The sequence below is a fragment of the Lissotriton vulgaris genome, chromosome 8 (assembly GCF_964263255.1).
Source record: "Lissotriton vulgaris chromosome 8, aLisVul1.2, whole genome shotgun sequence".
NCBI lineage: Eukaryota > Metazoa > Chordata > Amphibia > Caudata > Salamandridae > Lissotriton > Lissotriton vulgaris.
In genome coordinates, this window is record NC_141696.1 from 1,237,478,855 (window position 1) to 1,237,501,064 (window position 22,210).

General features: G+C 46.7%; 1 protein-coding gene across 1 annotated transcript in view; it reads right to left on the reverse strand.

Annotated features, from left to right (window-relative positions):
- Positions 1 to 22,210, reverse strand: part of TEX26 (testis expressed 26) — a 105,061-nt gene that overhangs the window by 33,899 nt on the left and 48,952 nt on the right. The window contains exon 5 of the mRNA XM_086935139.1: positions 9,348 to 9,504. Within this exon, the coding sequence (XP_086791265.1) occupies positions 9,348 to 9,504 (157 nt within the window). The remainder of the gene's footprint in view (positions 1 to 9,347; positions 9,505 to 22,210) is intronic.

Below are 22,210 nucleotides of genomic sequence, written 5' to 3' on the forward strand. Positions count from 1 at the left end.
TCTGGTTGGCTGGTGGATGTTTTAGGGCACTGTGCTGTCTGCTAGATAGGTTTATGACCCAGGGCTAAGTGTTGATTTTTCTGTATTCTCAGGTGAACTGTGTCTTTCCAACAGCTCATTTTCTCGCTCCCAGCTTTCTCACTCTGCAGTGCCACGGTATCTGTGGAAGAGTACCTGTGTCTTAGTTAGGTGGGTTGTGGATGTTCAATGCATGTCAGATGGCAGAGCTGTTGGTCATATGTGTTACTGGTGTGCACTAACCTCTTTAGAAACATGGGGAGGACATTTTATAGTGAGACAATAGTTCATGACTTCATAATCATTGCTGTCATATTCACAGTATTACAACTCCCGCAATGCATTTCGACATGTATGCAGAATGTGCGAAAGGACTGTTGTGGCACTTGAGGCACAACGATCTTTAAGGCACTTCAAACATGAAAAAGACCTTTAAAAGTGATAAAAATTAGAGAGAAAAATGCATCACGTGAAAACAAACCGAGGATGAGGGGTATGCAGAGCCAGTCCCTGCAATAAACAACGTCCTTAAACAAAAGGGAAGGGCACAGAAGAGGGGCAGATCTTTAAATAATATACAAATATAATAGATACTTGTATAAACAGTAAGAAAGAATAAAGTGCTAAAGTATTCCGTATTTTCTGGGCAGTCAAAAAAGATCATTTATTTGGATGGATAGTATCAAGAAAAGGAAGCTCATTTCTTCACACCAAATTATTGATTGTTGTCTTCTTGTTACGGAGGAAGAGATGAGGGCATCATAAGAATACGTTCACACTAAAAACCTCTGTTTTAAACTTCACTGGGGTCATTCTCACAAGTAGCTTACCCCACAGCCAATAACGATTGAGTCTCTGTTTATGCATTCATCTGAATTTTACTAAAACTTTCTATGACTTTTAGCAATCATATTTGGGACAGCATTTTCCTGGAGAAAATGTTTTTTCTTGTTTGTAGGCCTTCCCATGGTTAGTGTCATCATTTTTAAGACAACATTGTAGTTGTCTTGGATTAAGGTTTTGAGACAACAGGCTTTTGGCGGTGGCATTCAGTGTTACAACTACCAAAACTGGTATTTGCCAAATCCTTACTATTTTCATTGAAGAGAGAAACAACAAATTGACAACATTCAACCAACTATCTTTTGCAATTATGTTTACTTGTGGACTCCCCGTGTTGGTGACACTGAATGAGTTACAGTTGTGTTAAGGACTGTGAGAGCGGCTTGACATGGAGTTGGATATGGTTAGGGCCATGGCAGATGTTACCCCCAAGACATGATCCTTCGGGCGACTAGCACCTTAGGTGAAGTCCTTCAATAAAACACCTTTGAATTTTTTTGCTGTAAATTGTTTCAGTATTGTCTGACAAGTACATTATATTATGGCTTCCAGTTGAGTCTACTTGGGTACTTTATTTTGCTCCATGGATGCTTTCTGAAGCTCGCCACAGAGCCTCCTGATATTTTCTTTTGGAATTCATGATTTGTGTAGTAAATTCGCCTTTTCTGCATAGTCACCACAGCTTTCTGACTTTGTGCACTGTTACCCCTAATCAGGAGTAAAGGGCTTGGGCTCCCCCTTTAAACAAGGGTAAATTGGCGTATCCCTAAATGACATGTTTAACTTGAATATAGTATATGATATAGAAAATTTACCCAGGATCTGGACACACCAGACTCTTTTGACCAACTGCGAGAGGCCTGGGGCATAGACCTGAGCACTCCCAAAGAGGACGACTAGCGGAAGGCCCTGGGAGAGGGTTGGACCGCTGCTCGCTTTGGAACGGCCTATCTTCATGAGTCGGACTTCCCTCAAAAAAGTGGGGCAATATGAAGACCCATATAGGGTAATTTACTTTGAGCCATGCATGGAAAGGCCCTAGCCACTCGACATGGATATATGAACGTTGGAGCCCGACACAGGTTGGGATGTGGGAGAAAATTAAGGAGGGGTCAGGGTGGAGTGGTATATTAAGGATTATGCGCATTTTGAGGTGGCTGGACACCATACTGAAGTGTCAGCTATGTTCCAATATCTGACTTATTATGTCGGAAATATCGGAGTAAATTCCTGTAATACTAACATATGTACATAGAGAAGCATGGTTCCTGCTAAACCATTTGAGTTCCAGAGTGTTATGCTTTTATTCTGCCTTTGAGGAAATCTAACAAAGGAGACTGCATGCGTGTCCACCTTCTTGTAGGAGCTATGTTAACAAGTGCAGCTGTGGGACAGCCGCCAAGCAAGGGACATAAGCTTGGCCGCACATCGGTAGGTTTCGGCCCCACTGCTGACCCTCTCTGCTATATTCTATTGGGTTTTCTTTATTATCCACTAATGGTTACTGTCTCCACTCGCAACCTTTTAAATTAAATTATTTTAGGCTCTCATCATTATTCGCTGTAGGTTGCTGTTGTCGGGCCCTCACCGCTATGTGCGCAGCGCCATTCGCATAAGCGCAATAACGGGACCCGGGACACTGATGCTGCTTTCCGCGTGGTCCGGACTAACTCTCGGGCCACGCCTCCTTTATTATATAGTTCGCGTGGCGTGACGTATCACGCCCGCGCTAGCGCACGGCTACGTGCGCAACCAATAGACTGCAAACATGCAGTCTCTGAACATTACACTCCTTTCAACCTTTATTAAAACAAAATCACAACAGGTAATAGTTAGAGTCACTACGCCTCGCCAGGATAGGAGAAGAACATAAATGGCCGGCAGGCCTGTTACCAGTCTGGTGATACGGCGGCTGAATCTCAGCCTACTGCAAAGTCCGCCAGCTGCGAAGATGGTGCTGGGTTTCTTCTCAGCCCATAGCCTGCGGCCTCTCCCCGAAACAGAACTCTCCGTGGAACGTCCTGTCGGGCGGGGGCTGGCGACAGACCATCCCCAGATGATTGGGGGCTGGTAGCACCGTGCCTCTCGGACGCTGGTGAGTTTACCACTGACCGGTCCACAGGGCGTCCGTGATCACTCCCCGGGGGACTGGTGTTGCACTCTGCTGGGCTTGATGGGGCTCTGTCCGGTTCCTGACTGGAGTCCTCTTCAGGCGGGGCGGAGGCTCGCTTGAAAAATGATACATTGCATGTGACGGTTTCTCCGTCGCGTTGGGCTGTGACCATCGTGCCAGACCGGCGTGTGACCTTCCAAGGTCTGGGTTCGAACGGGAGCCTGAACTTGCTCCCTGGGTATCTGTCTCTTACATAGACTTGATCTCTTTCCCAGATGGACGACTCTTTGGCTCGGCGTCTGAAACTGGCATAGTCATTTGAGCGCTTTCTGTTGAGCAGGGTTTGCCGGGAGCTTGCTTCAGTTGGGGTCCAGGTATGATGATGGGGTATCGTGTCTCTTGACTATTCTTCCCATTGCCGATGGCCCCGGGGCAGCTGTGGTCGTGCGATGAGGCGTGAGCCTGTATTCCCTCAGGAACGTGTATATAGCTCTCTCCAGCGGTGCTTCTTCAGCATGTGCGATCCGGATGACTTTGTTGAGAGTCCGCATGAACCTCTCTACCTCCCCATTAGCTTGGGACCACCTGGGAGTCACCTTCCGGTGCTGGATTCCCCATTCCTGGAGATAGTCGGCGAACTCTTGACTTTGAAAGGGCGGCCCGTTGTCGGTCTTAACCTGCTCGAAGATCCCATGGGTGGCGATGATTTTTTCGAACTTTGCGACCACTTCTTTGGCAGCCAGTGAGGTTATTATTTCTACCTCTGGATATTTGGTAAAGTCATCAATGACAACAAGCATGTAGCGGCCATCCGGAAGGTGTCCAAAGTCTGCGCTCACTCGTTCCCAGGGCCTTTCCGGGTTGTCTTCGGTGATAACCGGGGGTGGTGATTCGGGTGGCCCTGCCGCTTGGCACCAGCGGCACCCCTTGACTGTCTGCTCGACTTGTGTATCCATTTCCGGAAACCACACTTTTGCCCTGAGTCTACTTTTTGTCTTCACCATTCCCTGGTGGCCACGGTGAGTCAGTTCGATGGCTTGTTGGGTCAGACTCATTGGCATCACGATTCGCGGTCCTCTGAGAAGGCATCCTTGGCTGTCCACTGACAGTTCGTCCTTTATCTTGAGGATGGTTTCTAGGGCACGCTTCGCCTCGGGCATCCTCCTGTTTAGTGGCGTTTGAAGTGTCTTCCAGTCATTTTGTCGTAGAGCGTTTGCGACTAGTTGGAGCACCTCATCACCACGAGTCGCCTCCACAATCATGTCGATGCTCATGGGTAGTGGTCGTGATCGCTCCAGGATAATTCTCACATATTCCTCTGTTTCCTCAGCATCTTCTTTCTCCTGGTTGGTTGCCTCCCTGGGATGCCTGGAGAGGTAGTCTGCCGGGTTTGTTGCACCGGGCTTGAATTCCAGCCGGTAATCATACTCTTGAAGCTGAAGGATCCATTTCTCTATTCTGGGTGGAGGTTTGGATACTGATCCCCTGAATGGTGGAAGTAGAGGCTTGTGATCGGTAGAGACGGTGAATGGATGCCCATAGACGTATACATGGAAGTGTCTGCAGGCCCAGTGGATTGCGATCGCCTCCCTCTCGATCTGAGAATACCGTTGTTCAGTTTCGGTCAGCGACCGGCTGGGGTAGGCGATGGGTGCCCAGTCCTCTCCACCTTGGCTCTGTGTTAGCACCGCTCCTAATCCGTATGGGCTTGCGTCCACAGCTATGTTGGTTGCCTTGGCAGGGTCGAAGTAGGACAGAGTTGTATTGGCTGACAGGGCCGCCTTGGTGTTTTGAAATGCTAGGTCCTGCTGTTCTCCCCACTGCCAGGGGGTAGTGGACTTGGTGAGCTCCCGCAGTGGTCTGGTGAGGTTAGACAGGTCTGGGATGAACCTCCCACAGAAGTTTACCATCCAGAGGAAGCTCCGCACCTCCGATGTGTTGGTTGGCGCTGGGGCCGCTTGCACTTCTCTTACTTTCTCAGGGTCTGGGGCCACTCCCTTGTCGGAGAATGTGTATCCGAAGAAGCTAATTTTGTTCTGCAGGAATTGACATTTTTCCCGATGCAGCGTAAGACCTGACTCCTTGATCCTTTGCAACACGTCTCTGAGCCTCTGGTGATGTTCCTCCACAGTGTTAGCGTATATCAGCAGGTCGTTGCTGACGTTTAGGACTCCTGTGAGCCCGCTCAGGACCTCCCGAATCGTGTTTTGGAAGACTTCTGCGGCGCTCGATATTCCGAAGTTAAGTCGTCTATAACGCCGGAGTCCCACGTGGGTGGAGAAAGTGGTAATGTATCGGGAGTCCGGATGCAGGGGTAGCTGGTGATACCCTGATCTTAGGTCCATTTTGGAGAACCACTTCACTCCGTTTAGCTCTCCCAGGATATCGTCTATTGTGGGTGTTAAGTGTTGTTCCCTCTTCACTGCTGCATTGGGCAGGCGCATGTCAACACAGATGCGGAACTGCCCTGGCTGTTTTGGTTTTTGCGCTACCACAATCGGCGACACCCATGGGGTGGGCCCGCTGACTTTCTTGATTATGCCTTGTTTTTCGAGGGTCTCCAGTTCTTGTTCCACCTTGTTCCACAGGTGGAATGCTATTCGTCGATGCCGGAGGGCGACAGGCTGAATGGACCGGTCAATGTGTAGAGATACTTCTTTTCCTCAGAGACATCCAATACCCTGGAATGTGTCTTCAAATTCTTCGAGAATCGTGTCCAGTTCTTCTTCCAACAAAGCCATCGCGAAGGAGATCAGGTGGAGATTTTCGGCTGTTTGGCCGCTGAGTAGCATCCCACTGCCTTCTTTAGTGACGTAGATGGTTGACAGTGTCTTCCGGTTTTGGTGCTGTATCTCCGTTTGGAAGCACCCAATTAACGGTATTGGTGTCTTTTGTCTATAGGCAAAGACTCTGATCTTGGCCGCCTTCAGCGCTGGTTTTTCTCGCAACTGGTTGTAGACATTTGCCGCCATGAGTTCAATCGAGGCCCCTGTGTCGATTGTTGCTCTCACCTCTTGGTGTTGTACCATTATTCTGCACTCCGGAAGTCGCCGTTTCTTCCTCTGCGGCTGGTCTATGGCAAACACATAGTGAACTGGATAGCTGTTGGCGTCGTCGTCCATGTCTTCACTATATGGGTCCTCCCTGACGGCATGGGCTGCTTCGGGCTTTGGCTTGGAGGATCTGCACACTGATGCGAAATGGTTCATGCGCCCGCACGACCCGCACTTCCTCCTGCGCGCTGGGCAGTCTTGTGCCCGATGTGGTGTGCCACCGCAGTATCCGCATTCTTTTCGACGTTCTGGTGGTCTTCCTCTCCCAAAAGTGCGTTGCTTTGGCCGTACGACATTGATTTGCTCGGCCACGTTAACTTGCTCCATCTTGATAGGTCTGTGGAGCGCTGCTTCCATGTGCGACGCTCTCGCCTGTGACAGCTCTTTGGAACGGCCTAGCTTTAAAATGTCCGCCAGTGGTTTTCCATCCTCTTGGAGGATCTTCACCCTTGGATTGGAGGAGTAGCAGCCTTGAATGATCTGGCCGCGAATTTCTTCCTGCTCGTCGCGGAAGCGGCATGTACTCGCCAATTCCTTCAGACGACCATGGAATGCGTCGAGGGATTCTTCCGCTTCCTGTCGCGCCTGCCTGAAAATGAAACGCTCGTAGTCCTTACTGGCCATTGGCTCAAAATGTGCATTGAGCGCATTGAGAAGCGTGACATAGGTATGAGGGGTGGCTTTCACCAGGGTCTTATAAATCCAATGAATGTCCTTTCCTCCGAGATGTAGAAGGAGTGCCCTGCACCTTTCTCTCGCTGTACCAGCTCCCTCAAAGTAGAACTGCAGCCTCTCCGTCCAGTCTTTCCATCGTGGGGCTAGGGACGCTGGAGCCCCGTCGACGACAAACGGCTCGATGGGCGGAATGGTCGCCATGGCTGAGAGAGAGACGGCCAACCGATGCTGTGAGGGAACGCAGGGGCGGGCAAAGTAGGCTTGGTGCTCCTCCCTGACTGAATTGCCCCACGGGCCGTCGGGGGAACGCTGTGTTCTGCCCTGCTGGAGTGGGCTCTGCTGCAGGCCTCAGGAGCGTGTTCCCTTATGCTCCGATGGAGTCGCTGGGTATGGGTGGGCCTAGTGCGCGTAGGACTGCGCAGGTACCTGGCCCCCCCCCCGCCGATGCTCAAACTTGCCACGTGTTCGCCGCTGCAGGGTCCACCTGAGATGACTTCCGGTGGTGCCGCCACTCGCACGTGGGGCAGACAGCCTCGTACCGAGGTGCGGCGTGCGGGGCCCGCCTGGGCCGGGGGTGTGAAACATGCAGCTGCAGAGCAGATCAAATGGTGCTCCAGGGCACAGCATGGGCTCGATTAGCCCTCGTCGCCATTGTCGGGCCCTCACCGCTATGTGCGCAGTGCCATTCGCATAACCGCAATAACGGGACCCGGGACACTGCTGTTGCTTTCCGCGTGGTCCGGACTAACTCTCGGACCACGCCTCCTTTATTATATAGTTTGCGTGACGTATCACGCCCGCGCTAGCGCACGGCTACGTGCGCAACCACTAGACTGCAAACATGCAGTCTCTGAATATTACAGCTGTTTACATGTAATTTGTTGTTGTGCCTGTACGGCGCCCACATATCGCCGTCAAGAGCGCCATAGAAAATTAATAAATTAATGAGCAAATTACACAAATAAAGAACACGAGCAAGGCCTTCACCCACAAGAACCTGTCCCCCTCGGAGCGAGTGAGGGTAGGAGCAGAAATACCATCAGTGTTTCACTTATGTTTCCGAAGTAATATCAATACAGGAGGCCTGGCAGGAAAGCTTGATACGGAGTATGGCATTAAGCTAGACAAGAGCCAAGGCAAAATGGATGTGAATGTCCCAACGCCTGCATGGCTGGATGGATCAAAGTTGTGCCCTGCAAGATGCCATAATTCCATGTTTTGTCATGAAAGCGTTTTTTTCATAAAACGTATCCCTCACACTCTATATACTGACTGGTATTAACTTCTGGGTATTTACAATTATCAAAATGAGGCAATGTATATTTTATTAACTTAATTTTACTAGTGTTTGAAATAGGTACGCCTGCTCCTCCGAAATTCCCCTCCAATGTGGTGTGCCTCAGGGCTCCTCCCTGAGCCCCACATTATTTAATATCTATATGTCCACATTGGAGGAGGTCATCACCCCTTTCGGAGTGAGCGTCGTCAGCTATGCTGACGACACACAACTAGTGGTGTCTCTGTCTCACCCCAGACAACAATCAGCAGACCTATTTAACTGCCTTACGCAGGTCCACTGTTGGATGAACAATTCAGCCCTAAAACTAAACGGGACGAAAACTGAAGTTCTGCTCCTCGGCCCGAAAGGGCTCACACTCTCCCCGAACATCTGGCCAGCTTGTCTGGGCCCTCCCCCTGATCCAAAAGAAGAGGTAAAAAGTCTGGGTGTGTGGCTCAACACTGACCTCTCATTCACTGTGCAGGCAAAGAAAGTAGCCGGGACCTGCTTCGGGCTCCTGAAATCTCTGAGGAAAGTCCTGCCCCTCTTGCCCTTCAACTCCCAAAAATTGCTAATTCAAGGCCTAATACTTTCGAGGCTTGATTACAGCAATGTGATCTATCTAGGCGCTCCTGAAGCGACCCTTAACAAGCTTCAGAGAATCCAGAATACTGCGGCCCGGATTATCACAAATACCCCTGCCAGAACCTCCGCTAAACCTGCTCTAAAACTCCTCCACTGGCTTCCCATAAGGGAGCAGGTCAAATTCAAGGCTTTGTGCCTAGCCCACAAACTACTACAAAATCAAGGCCCCCCTGTTCTCAGTAAACTCTTCACACCCTATAAATCCACAAGATCCCTCCGTTCGGACACAGAAAATTTCATCACCACCCCCAGATTCAAGAAAGCCCGCTCAGGAGGAAGACGTTTCTCAGTCCAAACTGCACGCCTTTGGAACTCGCTCCCCCGCGACCTGCGACTCGAACCACAATACCTTCGCTTCAGGAAGCGGCTCAAGACTCATCTTTTTCCCCAATGATTCATACTTACCCATAACACTGATCTTCTGCCCCCCCACCCTTTCGCTTTGCCCTCGGCCCGCTGAACGGAAGAGCTAGGGTTCCTAGAGCTGGGATACTTCAGGGTGACTACGCGCTCTACAAAAATAAATAATAATATAATAATAATAATAATAATAATAATAATAATAGGTGAACATTCGACCCATGGGCTAAACCAAGTTCAGTAGTGGCAGTGGAAATTATGCATATTTTGATTATTTCTAAAAAGTGACCCATGACACTTGGCGTAGGTCAGTATTTTTTCCTTCGACATATCAGAATGTGGAAGCACATGCTCACCCTACCTTGTGGTATTCCTAAGTAGTCCCTTCGATAAGTGGAGCGGTATTGTTCTTTTATTATTTCCTGTGCCTCTTCAAGTGACGGTGGCTTATTCCATGGTGAGCGGCTGTCCACAGAAATATGTTTTTCTTCCTTAGGAAGTCTCCAGGTCATAAAACCCTGTAATAACACAAAGAACAACCACTGTCAAAGCGGATAGGTCTGGCTTTTTGAGGAATGGGTTCCAAGTATGTAATATATCCTGTAAAAAATTTTATCTTACTACCCACAGCTAACTTTGTATTTACAGTCCCTGTTGTGAAATATCAGACCTCTGCATCCAACATTAAAGTTCAGTCCCGATGCTCAACCACCATGAAACATCACCCAACCTGTAGATGGCGAAGGCCCAGCTTCACTCAACTTTCAATCATTCTAGTAGAGTCTAAAGACACCAGCAGGAATCAACACAACGTTAATATCTGGGAGGGAGAGCAAACCTTCTATGGCTGAGTGTCTTAAAATTATATCTCCTTTGACTGAAGCTGAACTCAGACAAGACAGAGGTCCTCATCTTCGGCTCCACCCCCTCGGCCTGGGATGACTCCTGGTGGCCAACGGCGCTAGGAGCACCCCCCACACCCACCAACCATGCACAAAACCGAGGGGTCATCCTCGACCGCTCACTCTCCATGACAAAGCAGGTCAACGCCGTCTCCTCCTCCTGCTTCAACACCCTCCGCATGCTTCGCAGGATCTTCAAGTGGATCCCCACCGAAACTAAAAGGACGGTCACCCAAGCCCTCGTCAGCAGTAGACTGGACTACGGCAACGCACTCTACGCAGGAGCCCCGGCCAAACTTCTGACACGACTCCAACGCATCAAGAACGCCTCCGCACGCCTGATCCTCGACATCCCCCGCCGCAGCCACATCACACCCCACCTGAAAGACCTGCACTGGCTCCCCATCAACGAGAGGATAACCTTCAAGCTCCTCACCCACGTACACAAGGCACTCCAAGACACCGGACCAGCGTACCTCAACAGACGACTCGGCCTCCACAGCCCCGCCCGCCTGCTCCGCTCCGCAGACCACGCCCTCGCCATCGTCCCCCGCATCCGAAGTGTAACCACGTTCGGCAGATCATTCTCCCACCTCACCATCAAGGCATGGAACACCCTCCCCATTCGCCTCCGACAAACGGAAGACCTTCTAACCTTCTGGAGACACCTCAAGACCTGGCTCTTCGAACAGTAGCAGCTCCCCCCCCCCCCCCCCTCCCCCCTAGCGCCTTGAGACCCTCATGGGTATGTAGTGCGCTTTACAAATGCTACAATTGATTGATTGATTTATTGATTCAGGCGACTATCACAAAGGGGTTTATCACGACTATCACGATAGTGAGTGCAATGTTCCAAATCTCCTATGCTTAATTAGGAGCATTAAAGAGAGAGTTTTTTAGTCCCAGTCCTCTTCTGGATTATGGTCTAAACTCTCTCTCTCTGGTTAGAACAATAATGACATCTGGTAAAATACATTTTGGCAAACAAAGCTTCCTTTTAGATTGGGGTTTTATTTAGACACACACTTCCAGAGAGGGACTAATGTTGAAAAGGTCCCAATCCAGGTATTCAACCTATGAGGACCTTAGGCTTCTTCTTCTGACCTAAAATGGAAAACTAAAGATGCCAAAAAGGTAGTATCATGCACACCGATGCATTGTAGCAAGAGGAAGTGCAAGTCTTGCTCTGTACTATCATCAAAGTTTTCCCAAACAGCAAAGTGTAAACGTATGTGTCAGTGAACCATATTTATGCGACATGGCAACCGTACATGCCTACACATCTCTCGCTCATTTAAATGTAATCATAATTTCACAGTATTTCCACTTAAGCTATCTAAAGTACTGTATTTCTCTGTCATGTTAATACATGAACCTTCGTACATCCTGAGCTCTTATCGCCCCTACCACCACTCCCAAATCTCCTACTTCCTGAATCTGGCTTGCAGAGTGCTTTGAAGTGCCTAAACGCTACTTAAGCAGCTAATATGCCATAAAGTTGTGTCAAAGCCACGGGAAGCATGTCACTGACTAGGAAACCATGAACACCACTATCAGAAACACTACAGCTGAAAGCACTGAATTTTTCTCTTTCAGAAAGGGGATTTTTGACTGCACCAGGCGACATGGACATAGACATCCAAAGTACAGATGTAACTTGAGGCTGAAAACCAATTGCTGTGTGTTTTTAAAGAATTAAAGACCTGTGAGTGGAAGGTACCACTTTAACCAGAATACATTACCCAGATGCTGATCGGTTGGGTTGATTTTTCCCTTGTCCCAGTATTTTCAGGTTTAAAAAGAGGGAACTAAAGTTACAGAGCTTGCTGGTTTCATAACATCCAGAAGCTGATCCTCAAAGACTGATGACTAAATTAGAATGGATGGATTTGTTTGTCTGAGGAAGGTGGCAAAATCAAGAGAATCAACAAAACAAGGTGTGAAACATTTGTAATTACAAAAGACTGCTTAGGAATAGCGCATGAATAGAAATATATTCCTATTATGAGTGATGGATGTGTCATTTTGAATGTTTGCATATTTTGTAATACAGTATTAGAATATGTTTTATAGAAGTATCTTCTTCTTAAATATGGCATGGTCGATCCGGACCTACCTTTTCAAGAGCACCAGATAATTGGAGTAAGAACTGTATGACAAGAACTTGAAGAACTCTTGGAGAGCACTTCATGCTATACTGCAGCAATGGGAAGGCCCTGGAGACTGCACAGACTATGCAGAGTCATGAAAACAGGAACAGAGACAGGGTGTGGTGGACACAACCAGAACCAGGCACAAGAACTCTGGGAAACGGACAACGAATAGTGCTTTTAGGGGGCGGCCGACCAGCGGGAGGCCTGCCCCTCCCGGGGAGTTTGGGCCTTGGGGCGGGGGGGGAGCACCCAGCACCTCAGTTGGGCTGGTTGGGCTGGTAGCTTAGTTTTGGGCTGGGTGGGCTACTTTGAGCTATCTTTGGGCTGCTGCATTATTTAAACGGCCATTTTAGGGCACTATCCACCATTTGGTGGTAGTGACCCAGCAGCCGGTTGTGGGTGGTCCTGTGGGCGATTTCTTTTCCCTCCCTCCCAGTGTTTTGGTTTTGTCTAGTTCTAGGGGGGTTAGCGAAGTATTGGATTTATCGAGTGGTGGCATATTGAAGGGGCTCTGTTGGGAGTGGGTGCATCAGGAGCAATTTTATTGTAAGGGAATTTGTCGCTGGAACAGGTGCTGGTGTGTTGTCTGGCCTTTGGGGTGGCATTTTTTTCTAAATACTGGGAGATTTTAGGAGGTCTGGTTTTATCGTTGGGGTAGGTACCTTAAGTTATTTAGTTAGGTAGATGGGAAAGTTGGCAATTGCAGGTTTGTGTTTATAATTGTTGCAGGGGGGATCCATGTTTAGGGGAGAGGGTGGGGGGGTATGTTAGGAAAAATATATTTAGCAAGGTTTCGTTTTGTACGGCACAGGCCAAGGGATTTATCTGTAAGGTGCACCTGCTTCCAATAAAGCAGCCTTTTTCACACCAACAAGCTGGTCTGTGGTTTGTGATGCCCCCCCCCCCCCCTTGTGTGCCCAAACACTTATATTGGAACATAGGTAGAGAGGGACACTGACATTAGGACGCCGACAAATTGATAGAGAGAAATCAGTACAATGACAAAGAGTCATCAAATCAAGAGCACTGATAGAGTGATGTATATATACGGGCACTGGCACATTGATATAGGGACATGCACATTGACACTTGTTTTATCAACTTTTTTTTTAGCAGAATTGTATCAGACTATCTTACCGGAAATCAAACCTACAAAGAGCAGAACACACAAAATCCTCCCCAGTGAAAACTTCACTCATTCCACTATCTTACCAGATTTACAATTCCTTTTAAAACACATAAACAAGTGAGGACTACTATTGAACCATAGGCCTCTTCTACACATAGCGGGAGAGACGACAAACCTTCCAACCGTTTTCCTCATTGGAAAGTGGTGATATTGTCAAAGAAAAACACATGGCAGCCCTGCTACAAAGTGTTGACACTGACCAATCAGAGTAGAACATACGTGCCGAGAAGAGTTGCTGCTATCCAATACATGTACAGCATGTCGTCTGAGAATTGTCAGTACTGACCAAGAAAAATATAACAGCTCTCCTCAGGAGTTTTAGTACTGTCCAATACATGTACAAAGCCCTTCTGGGAAGTGTTGGTTCTGCTTGCGAAATGCCTACTAAGAAAAGTTGGCAATGGCAGTATAATAAAAGTATGTAAGCCCTACAAATACCAACTCTGCTTCATCCAAATCTTTCCAACCATCAAAAAGCAAATGATCCTATCTTTCTAAAGAGTTCATTTTTGCCTTATGTAAATAATGTAGAGGGCATTTACGTGCCCACCTTGGCACCAAATGGATCAGAAATACACAGTATCACATCATGACCACAACTTAACTACTCCCTGTGGATGTATGACATTATGACGCATGCTTTTACATCGCATGCTTTTACATCACAACTTTTACAACGCTTGCCTTTACAACGCATAGTGTTGAGGGGTGCTGGATAGTGAATAGTTTAATTTACTATTCCAACTCCAGTCCTCGTGGATAGTAGGGAAGGTGTTGGATAGTAAATGAAATCTATTCCCTATTAGAGCGCCCCCCAGCGCAATGCATTGTAATGGTTTACGTTGTAAAAGTTGCGATGTAAAAGCTTGCGATGTAAAAGCATGCGTTGTAATGTCATACATCCACAGGGAGTAGTTAAGTTGTGGTCATGATGTGATACTGTGTATTTCTGATCCAGTTGGTGCCAAGGTGGGCACGTAAATGCCCTCTACATTATTTACATAAGGCAAAAATGAACTCTTTAGAAAGATAGGATCATTTGCTCTTTGATGGTTGGAAAGATTTGGATGAAGCAGAGTTGGTATTTGTAGGGGATGTATTACATTACAATGCATGCTTTTACATCGCATGCTTTCACATCGCAATTTTTACAATGCATGCCTTTACAATGCATAGTGTTCAGGGGTGCTGGATAGTGAATAGTTTAATTTACTATTCCAACTCCAGTCCCCGTGTATAGTAGGGAAGGTGTTGGATAGTAAATTAAATCTATTCCCTATCCTAGAGTGCCCCCCAGCGCAATGCGTTGTAATGGTTTGCGTTGTAAAGGTTGCGATGTAAAAGCACTGCGTGGTAAAAGTTGCGTTGTAAAGGATGTTTCCCACTCCCTGTTAAACAGAGCCTGTGGAAGCAGTGGGCTTTGACCATCCAAAAATGGATAAACGTATAACCTATGGAGTTAAAAAATAGTTTACTACACCAGCAACATTTGATCAGCAACACATTCCACCTATGGCAAAAACTTGTTTAAAGAGCCACAGTGGTTGCTGCCTCGGAACAGGGGTGATGGGCTGGAGAGGGGGGATGTATGAGAAGGATGAAAATAAATAAAAAATAAACTTACCTTATTCGCCTGCTGCCGCACGTCTCTCCTCCATCCTCACTCTGCAGCACCGGAAGCACCCAGGCTCCCGGACTCTCTGTACCAATCAAAACACAGCATGAACAGCGTTGTGATTGGTCTGAGTGACCTTTTAGGCAGTACCATGGAAGGCTGGGCATGTTCTCGACTGGGCTGTGCAAAACAGCCCAGTAGAAAACATGCTAAGTGCGCATGACTGTTTGGCCAGCCCCATAGGGCCGGCAAAGCTGTCATGAGCACTTAGGGAGTGCAAACTACTCCTGCTCCCTTTGATGGTGGAGAGCCCAGCCCCACCCTGCACGTAACATGGTTTTGAGTGGCACAGAAAAATAAAATGATAATAACTACTTGTTATTATCATTTTTCATTTTATTTTGCACTGCTCAACAAGCAGTGGAGCGAGGCTTCTCTGCCTTAGCGGAGGAGCCGCCACTGAAAAGCCAACTCATTGGTTAGTTTAGCAAGAGTAATGCTAATTTCACGCACATACAACACACACCTCTTTTTCTAAACAATCACTGCTTACATCCTAGTGTACTAAATATAGTTACTGTCTCTGTCTTGTGCAAAACACTTCATCTCTTAGAAAGGTGCAATGAATATATGAACCCTCCTTAGCACAGAAGGGGTGCACCCATTCCACATAGTCAGGTGAATTAAAAAGAGCCAGGCAAACTTACAAGTAATACAGAGCTGAGGTTCAATGTTTTCTCCACACCCCTTACAATCTGAACACCACATAAGTTCTCTTAATATTGTCTATCTCGTATTTAAATACATTCATGGACTGTCTAGATGCTACCTGATGCAGTGAGTTTCTATTATCCTGGATGTGACCTAAGAAGCAGGGACAAACATTTGCTCAACATCCAGTGGCGGCTTGCAGAGGGAGTGCTGCGGTTGGTGAGGCGGGCGGGGAGGGTCTGGGTGGGGGGTGTTTGAGTTGGACATACGATGGCAAGGAGTAAAGTAAATAAATAAATTAATCTATTTACCTTGCGCTTGCTGCATTGATGCAGCGAGCGCAAGGTAAATAGTTTTATATATTTATTAACTTACCTTACTCCTTGCCATCGTATGTCTGACTCTACTACCCCCCAACCGGACCCTCCCACGCTCCGCAGCACTCCCTCTGCGAGTCGCCATTGTCAACATCCCCATGGTAAAGCTTAGATCCAAAGACGAGGGCCTATTCTCATGAAGGCTAATCCTTTTGAGGCTCTGTTAGACCTGGCATCTTTTGGCATGATTTTCCATAACTTTTTCCGCCTGACCTCTAGTTTTGACTGTGTGCTGAACTTAGTTTTTGCTGGCTTTAGGACTCTGTGCACTTCTTCATTGCTGTCCAGTGCTAAAGTTCATGTGCTCTGTGTCTAAAATATAATGGTAATTTGGTTCCTCCATGATTGGCATATTTGACTTACTGATAAGTCCCTAGTACAGTGCACTATATGTGCCCAGAGCCTGTAAATCCAATGCTACTAGTGGGTCTGCAGCACTGATTGTGCCATCCACACGAGTAGCCCTTTAAAACATGTCTCAGGCCTGCCACTTCAAAGCCTGTGGGTGCAGTTTTAAACTGCCATTTCGACCTGGCAAGTTCACCTACTTGCCAGGCCCAAACCTTCCCTTTTATTACATATAAGTCACCAATAAGGTAGGCCCTATGTAGCCCCATGGGTAGGGTGCAATGTATTTAAAAGGTAGGACATGTGCTTTTGTGTTTTACATGTCCTGGTAGAGAAAAACTGCAAAATGTGTTTTTCACCACAACAAGGCCTATTTTTCCCATATGTTAGCATTGGGGCGGCCTTGTAATACTTTGTAAGTGTAATTTCCAATAGGGAACAGATGGGAAGAATGACTTTGGTGTCTCTGGACTCACCATTTAAAGAAACACATATGTTAGTGAGGGGAGTGTGGGGGGGGGTAAATTAAAAGCTTGAAAATGCCACTTTTAGAAAGTTGACATTTTCTTATTTTAACCATTCTATGCCTTTGCCTGTCCCTGGAATACACATCTGGGTTTGGTGACAGATGGGTTTTTGCATTTCCTCTAGACATTCACACAGAAAGGGAGCTGAGGTGCGCCCTCGTATCCTGATAGCCCATCATCACCCTGATTCGGCTTCCTGAGCTAGAGTGAGAGATAGGAGCTGACACTTGCACCTGAATAGGGCTATGCCTGTCTCCACACAAAGAGTTGCATACCCCCTTTAGTTTGCCTGGAGCCAGGGTGAAGAAGAGCAGGGTCTTGTGTACTACAAACACTTTTCTTTGAAGTCTCCCTACTTCAAAGGCTGAAATGGCTATAAGTGCAGGACCTCTGACACCATAAACTCAGAACACTTCTGGACCTGAGGACTATCTGCCAGGAAGAAAAACTATTGTGCTGTCAGGAGGGACTGCTACTTTGCTACTTGCTTTGCTGTGTTGGCCTGCTGCTTTTTGCCTGGGAGCGACTCTCTACATTCTGCATGTCTAAAGATTCTCCAAGGGCTTGTTGTGCTTGCCTCCTGTTTCTGAACTCTCTGGGATATCAAAGACTTCACCTGCATCTTGCTACCAGCGCCTGAACTCCTCTTCTGTGAGTCCTGCTCTGCCAAGTGGTGCCAAATCCAGTCCTTGGCCCTTGGAAGGGAGTGTTTGGTGCTGCGAATCAAAAAAACAATGCTTCGACCCTGCAGCGCCCTTCGGAACCAGTGCATTTACCTGTGATATCGACGCATCGCCGCTGCCTGCACCGAAGCCATAGACACCGCTCCCCAACTGTGCAACGCAATGACAGCCCTGGCTTTGTCGATGCAGCACCTCCGAAACGCCGCTGCTGAATGAGTCTAGATGCACCGTCCCTGAAGCATACCCGATGCTTTAACCAATGCATAGCCTACAGCCCAGTGGTTTGAAATTGACCCTTGGGAACTGACGAACAGTGCTCTTTACATCGACACATCAACAATTTTGCCCAACTTCTGAAACAATGCATCGCCTCCGATAGCGCACCATTTCTTCTGTTTTTCGATGCATCGTCCCAGAGCTTCATCGCATTCAAGGTACTGTTAGCTGGTCTGTGTAACTCTTGTATCCGGCATGCGCACCATCGTGGTCAGACTGAGCTTTTGGATTTACCCCGGTCAAGCGCGATCAGATAGCCCCAGTTGTTGCTATGGATTTCTATGAACTGCATTTCATTAAATCTTGCAAAATTCATAACTTGACTAGTGTATGTTGGATTTTTATCATTTTGGCCTTGCTTTACTCACACAAATATTGGCTATTTTTCTAAAGTGAAGTGGAGTACTTTTGTGGTGTTTTCACTGTGCTGCTGTGTGTGTATGTGTGTGTTCACAATTACTTTGCACATTGCCTCTTTAGTTTAGCCTGACTGCTCTGTGACAAGCTACCAGAGGATGAGCACAGGTAATCTTTTAGTGCATACTACACTTACCCTGGCTAGGATTGTAATTCCTGCTTGGACAGGGTGCATTCCTCTGCCAATCAGAAACCCAATTTCTAACAGGCTCTTTACCAAAGAACATCAGATAAATCCCCACCCTATGCTCATTACGTGTACATCCACGGTAGGCAATCGCCCAAAGACTGTGTGTTCAAAGTAAAAATAATCAACCAGCCGCTCAGTCAGTGGTACCATGGACAGCTAATAAAAGAGTGGGCTGTATCCAATAGGCAATATTTTACTAAGCTCAATCCATGCCCAACACATATTCCCACAAACTAGGGGAGACTAGCTCAACAACCTGTGGGCACATTGAGGTGAATATCGCACTTGGAACCAATAGTGTGAAGCAGGTACCACAGTGTGATCCTGGAGACGTGAGGGTTTGGTTGGTAAGCAACATCATTACATCAAGTGGTGTCTATCATTAATAAAGAATAATCACTTAAAGAAAAGACTTACTAAAATGGTGACTTATTGACCTTACACACAAAATATAGAACTTCCTGCGGATATTGATAACTATCTTTGAAAGGTGTACAGAGAACACATCACAATCACCCAGGCTACATATAGAGTCCTGGCTGGGTGAGTAGGAGCTGCGTGCAGAACGCATTCTTTTAGCAAACAGCACAAAGCTGAGTTACTTCATCGACCTAAGGGGATTTAATGGAGGCTAACTTTGCATGCTGGCGCTTTCCCTAGGTTGTGAGTCTGGAGCACACTGCATCTTCATTTTAAGGGTAACTTGGTGCTGCTGCTATTGACATTGCTTTGCTGGGTGAGTGTCTAGCAGCCAGATATCCGGTGCCGATGCGTGTTCATCCCTCTATCTACTAAAGGTACACTGGAAGTTGAAGGAGGGCTATCAGTGTGTCTTTGGAACCCTGCAGATATAAAACTGATGTAGTGGCAGCAGCATGCTGCTGTGGAAAGTGTGTCACTGTTGTGCTCTCTGGCTGGAAGGCTGGGGTGCCAGGTCCCAGTGACTCTGTTTTGTAGCACAAAGAGTGCTTGCTTAGTGGCTGTTAGAAAGAGTGCAAGCACACAGGAGAACGCGAGTGGAGAAAATAGGCCACCTGTTGCCAAGCACAAGTAAGAGAATATCTGTAGAAAGTTTAAAAGTAAAAAATTGCAAGTAACATATTTTATAAAAACTGATCTTTTAACTGATATGTGGCCACACATAACTCTTTTTCTGGCCAACAGAACTCAGTGGCTCAGCATTCAACAAGCACTGATATTCTAAATAAAATCTGAGGAGTCGGTCAAAGTTGAACCTAACAGCACTAGTGTAAACAAAGGTTAATTACGTTTGATTGTATCTGCAGAAGGCGGGACCTAGAGGGATGGAATGAGACATCCTCTTTCCCAGGGGGATTCCGAAGTGAGTGACAGAAGGAACACCGGCGAGTGACTTGTAACGCAGCGGAATATAGCCGTGGGGTCCTGGGTTAGGAAGGCCCACCCTGAAGGCATACACAGAGAGAATCACATTCCCAGATGCGATGCAGAAAATCTACCCCTTGTTCTGTTATATAGGGTAGAAGGGAGCTGTTTGTGGAGGCAGGTTTGGGTAAATTAACTGGCGTAACGGTGTGTTTCCACTGGAGGCAGGTGGCTGAAAAAGGCTCAGGGAAAAAAAAGTGAGGAGAGAGTGATAGATTTATAATGTTGCAGAAAGGGGGTAACGAGGAGCAAGAAAACGGACACTCTTGCCAAGAGATTTTAGGCTGGGATTTTTGGTGGAATGGTACAGGTGAAGGAGAAGGGACAATATGCCTGGAATGGGTAGGTCTCATTATATGTAGGGGTGTTGGGACATCAGACAAGTAAGTGCTCCAGTAGTCCCAGTACGATATTGGTAGATCTCATTTCAGGAGGCCAGGCACTGGGGAGCAGCATCGACAATAAGCCCAGAAGGCAGTTAATAAGGAAAGTTGCAGAGAGAGAGAAGGATTCAGGCCAAAACAGAGTATGTTGATTTGTTTAGAAGGTAGGAGTTTTTAAATTAATTTAGGGCCAGATGTGCGGCTATGGCTTTTTGTGACTTACAATTTGCGACGAAAAATGCTATGTACAAGAGTGTCTGAGACTCTGTTTGCGATTCCCATAGGGTGGCAAATTGCATACCTCATGAATATTAATGAGACTGTCTTAATTTGCAACTCCACTGGGAAATGGCTAGCACTCCGAGGGATGGTGGCCTGCTGAGGTCAGCAGACCTCAACTACATGTCTGGGACTACTTTTAAAAAAAGCTGTTTTTTATTTTTAAATGCAGACCATTTTCCTTAGAGGAAAATGGGAAGCATTTAAGAAATAAAAATAAAACTTTTGAGTTTTTATTTTTTAAGGGCAGGCAGTCGTCCTTGGCACCATTGCCTGCTCTTAAAAAATAATTGCACATGCATTCCCAAAGGGTAAGGGGTCCCCTGGGGACCCCTTCCTAATTGCGAGTGCCTTACCACCCTTCTGAGACGGGAGGTAAACTGTGAGTGTTTTACATTCATATATAGGTTCTGGAGTCGTTATTAGGAAGGGACGCCCTTGGAACGCCCCTTCCTAATAGCCAGTCGCTAACCCTATTTTGCGAGTCGCTAATTGATTGGTGACTTGCAAAATAGAGTTGGTAAATTGACCACAGGTTTTTTGCAGTTGCAAACGGGCCTAAAACCCCTTTGCGACCGCAAAAAATGGTCATACATCTGACCCTTAATGTATTAGCATGATCTACATACTAAAATGTGACCTTTATCCAACATCCATAATAAAGCGGCAATTTCCACAAGACCAAAGTAAATCCATGTTACCTGTCTACACCCAGAAGCAAATGAATCCCACTGTTATGTCACATTTTATAAAGGTACAAACGGTGGCTCAAGTCCTTGTGATGGAACTCGATCATTCAAACGTGACGACTTAATAAGTAATAGATCTGGTTTCTGACAATTCGATTGGGCTTGCCTCTTATGCACTAATTAATGGAGTAAAGTGCCCTGCCTGTGAGTGTAATGAAATACGTCATTTTAAAAATGCAGTAGTTTGCTCAGAAAGGGAACTCACTCTTAGAGGCTGCCATGAGAGCCCCTAGTTAGGATTCAGACAAGATGGAACTGATGAATGAGTGTATACAAACCGTAGCGACTTATTTAGCAACAATTGATAACAAAATAGATAAATTGTTGATTGTTACTCATGAAAATAATTCAATCAACATGCTCACAAGTGTAAATATTTCAGAAGTTTATCTCTCAAATATGTTGCAGATTTTGGTGGGTAAGTTGAAATATTTACGGTATGCTGCTTGAGAAGCACCCAAATTGATTAAGCTCAGTGATAGCATGGGCCCTAATGCAAGCAAGACAAACATTTGCAATGCAATAGGTATCGCATTACTGACATTTTGAGCTATTCGCGTTGCATATAATAATGCAATGCCAATATCTCAAACGTTCAATAATGCGAGACCTTTTGTATTGTGCAAATGCTTGTTTTAAAAGGTTACATGTCTTAGAGAATAGCTGCTGTGACAAGCGAGTGGTGCAAGGGAAATGGTTACGGGTGGGGAGGGTGGGCAGAAGAGAGGGTCGGACAGGACAGCAAGTTCTATCAACAGTGAATAGCGAGAGGGGGTACATGGGGGATGGGAGAAAAACGAGCTGCTGTGCGCGTTTGGAAAGGCAATAAAGTGCTTTGCCAATGTGAAAGAAATTAAAATAAAAGTGCCACCCTGCATAAACAATTAAAGGCACGCTTAATTTGAATGCAGCGCTGTTCACAAACAAATTAAGGTGCAAGGCCATGCTATCTGTTAAAACGCAGTGCTTACCTCTTTAAAGTGAAAGCGGAAATAAATCAAATAAAGCGCGTTGTGTCCCT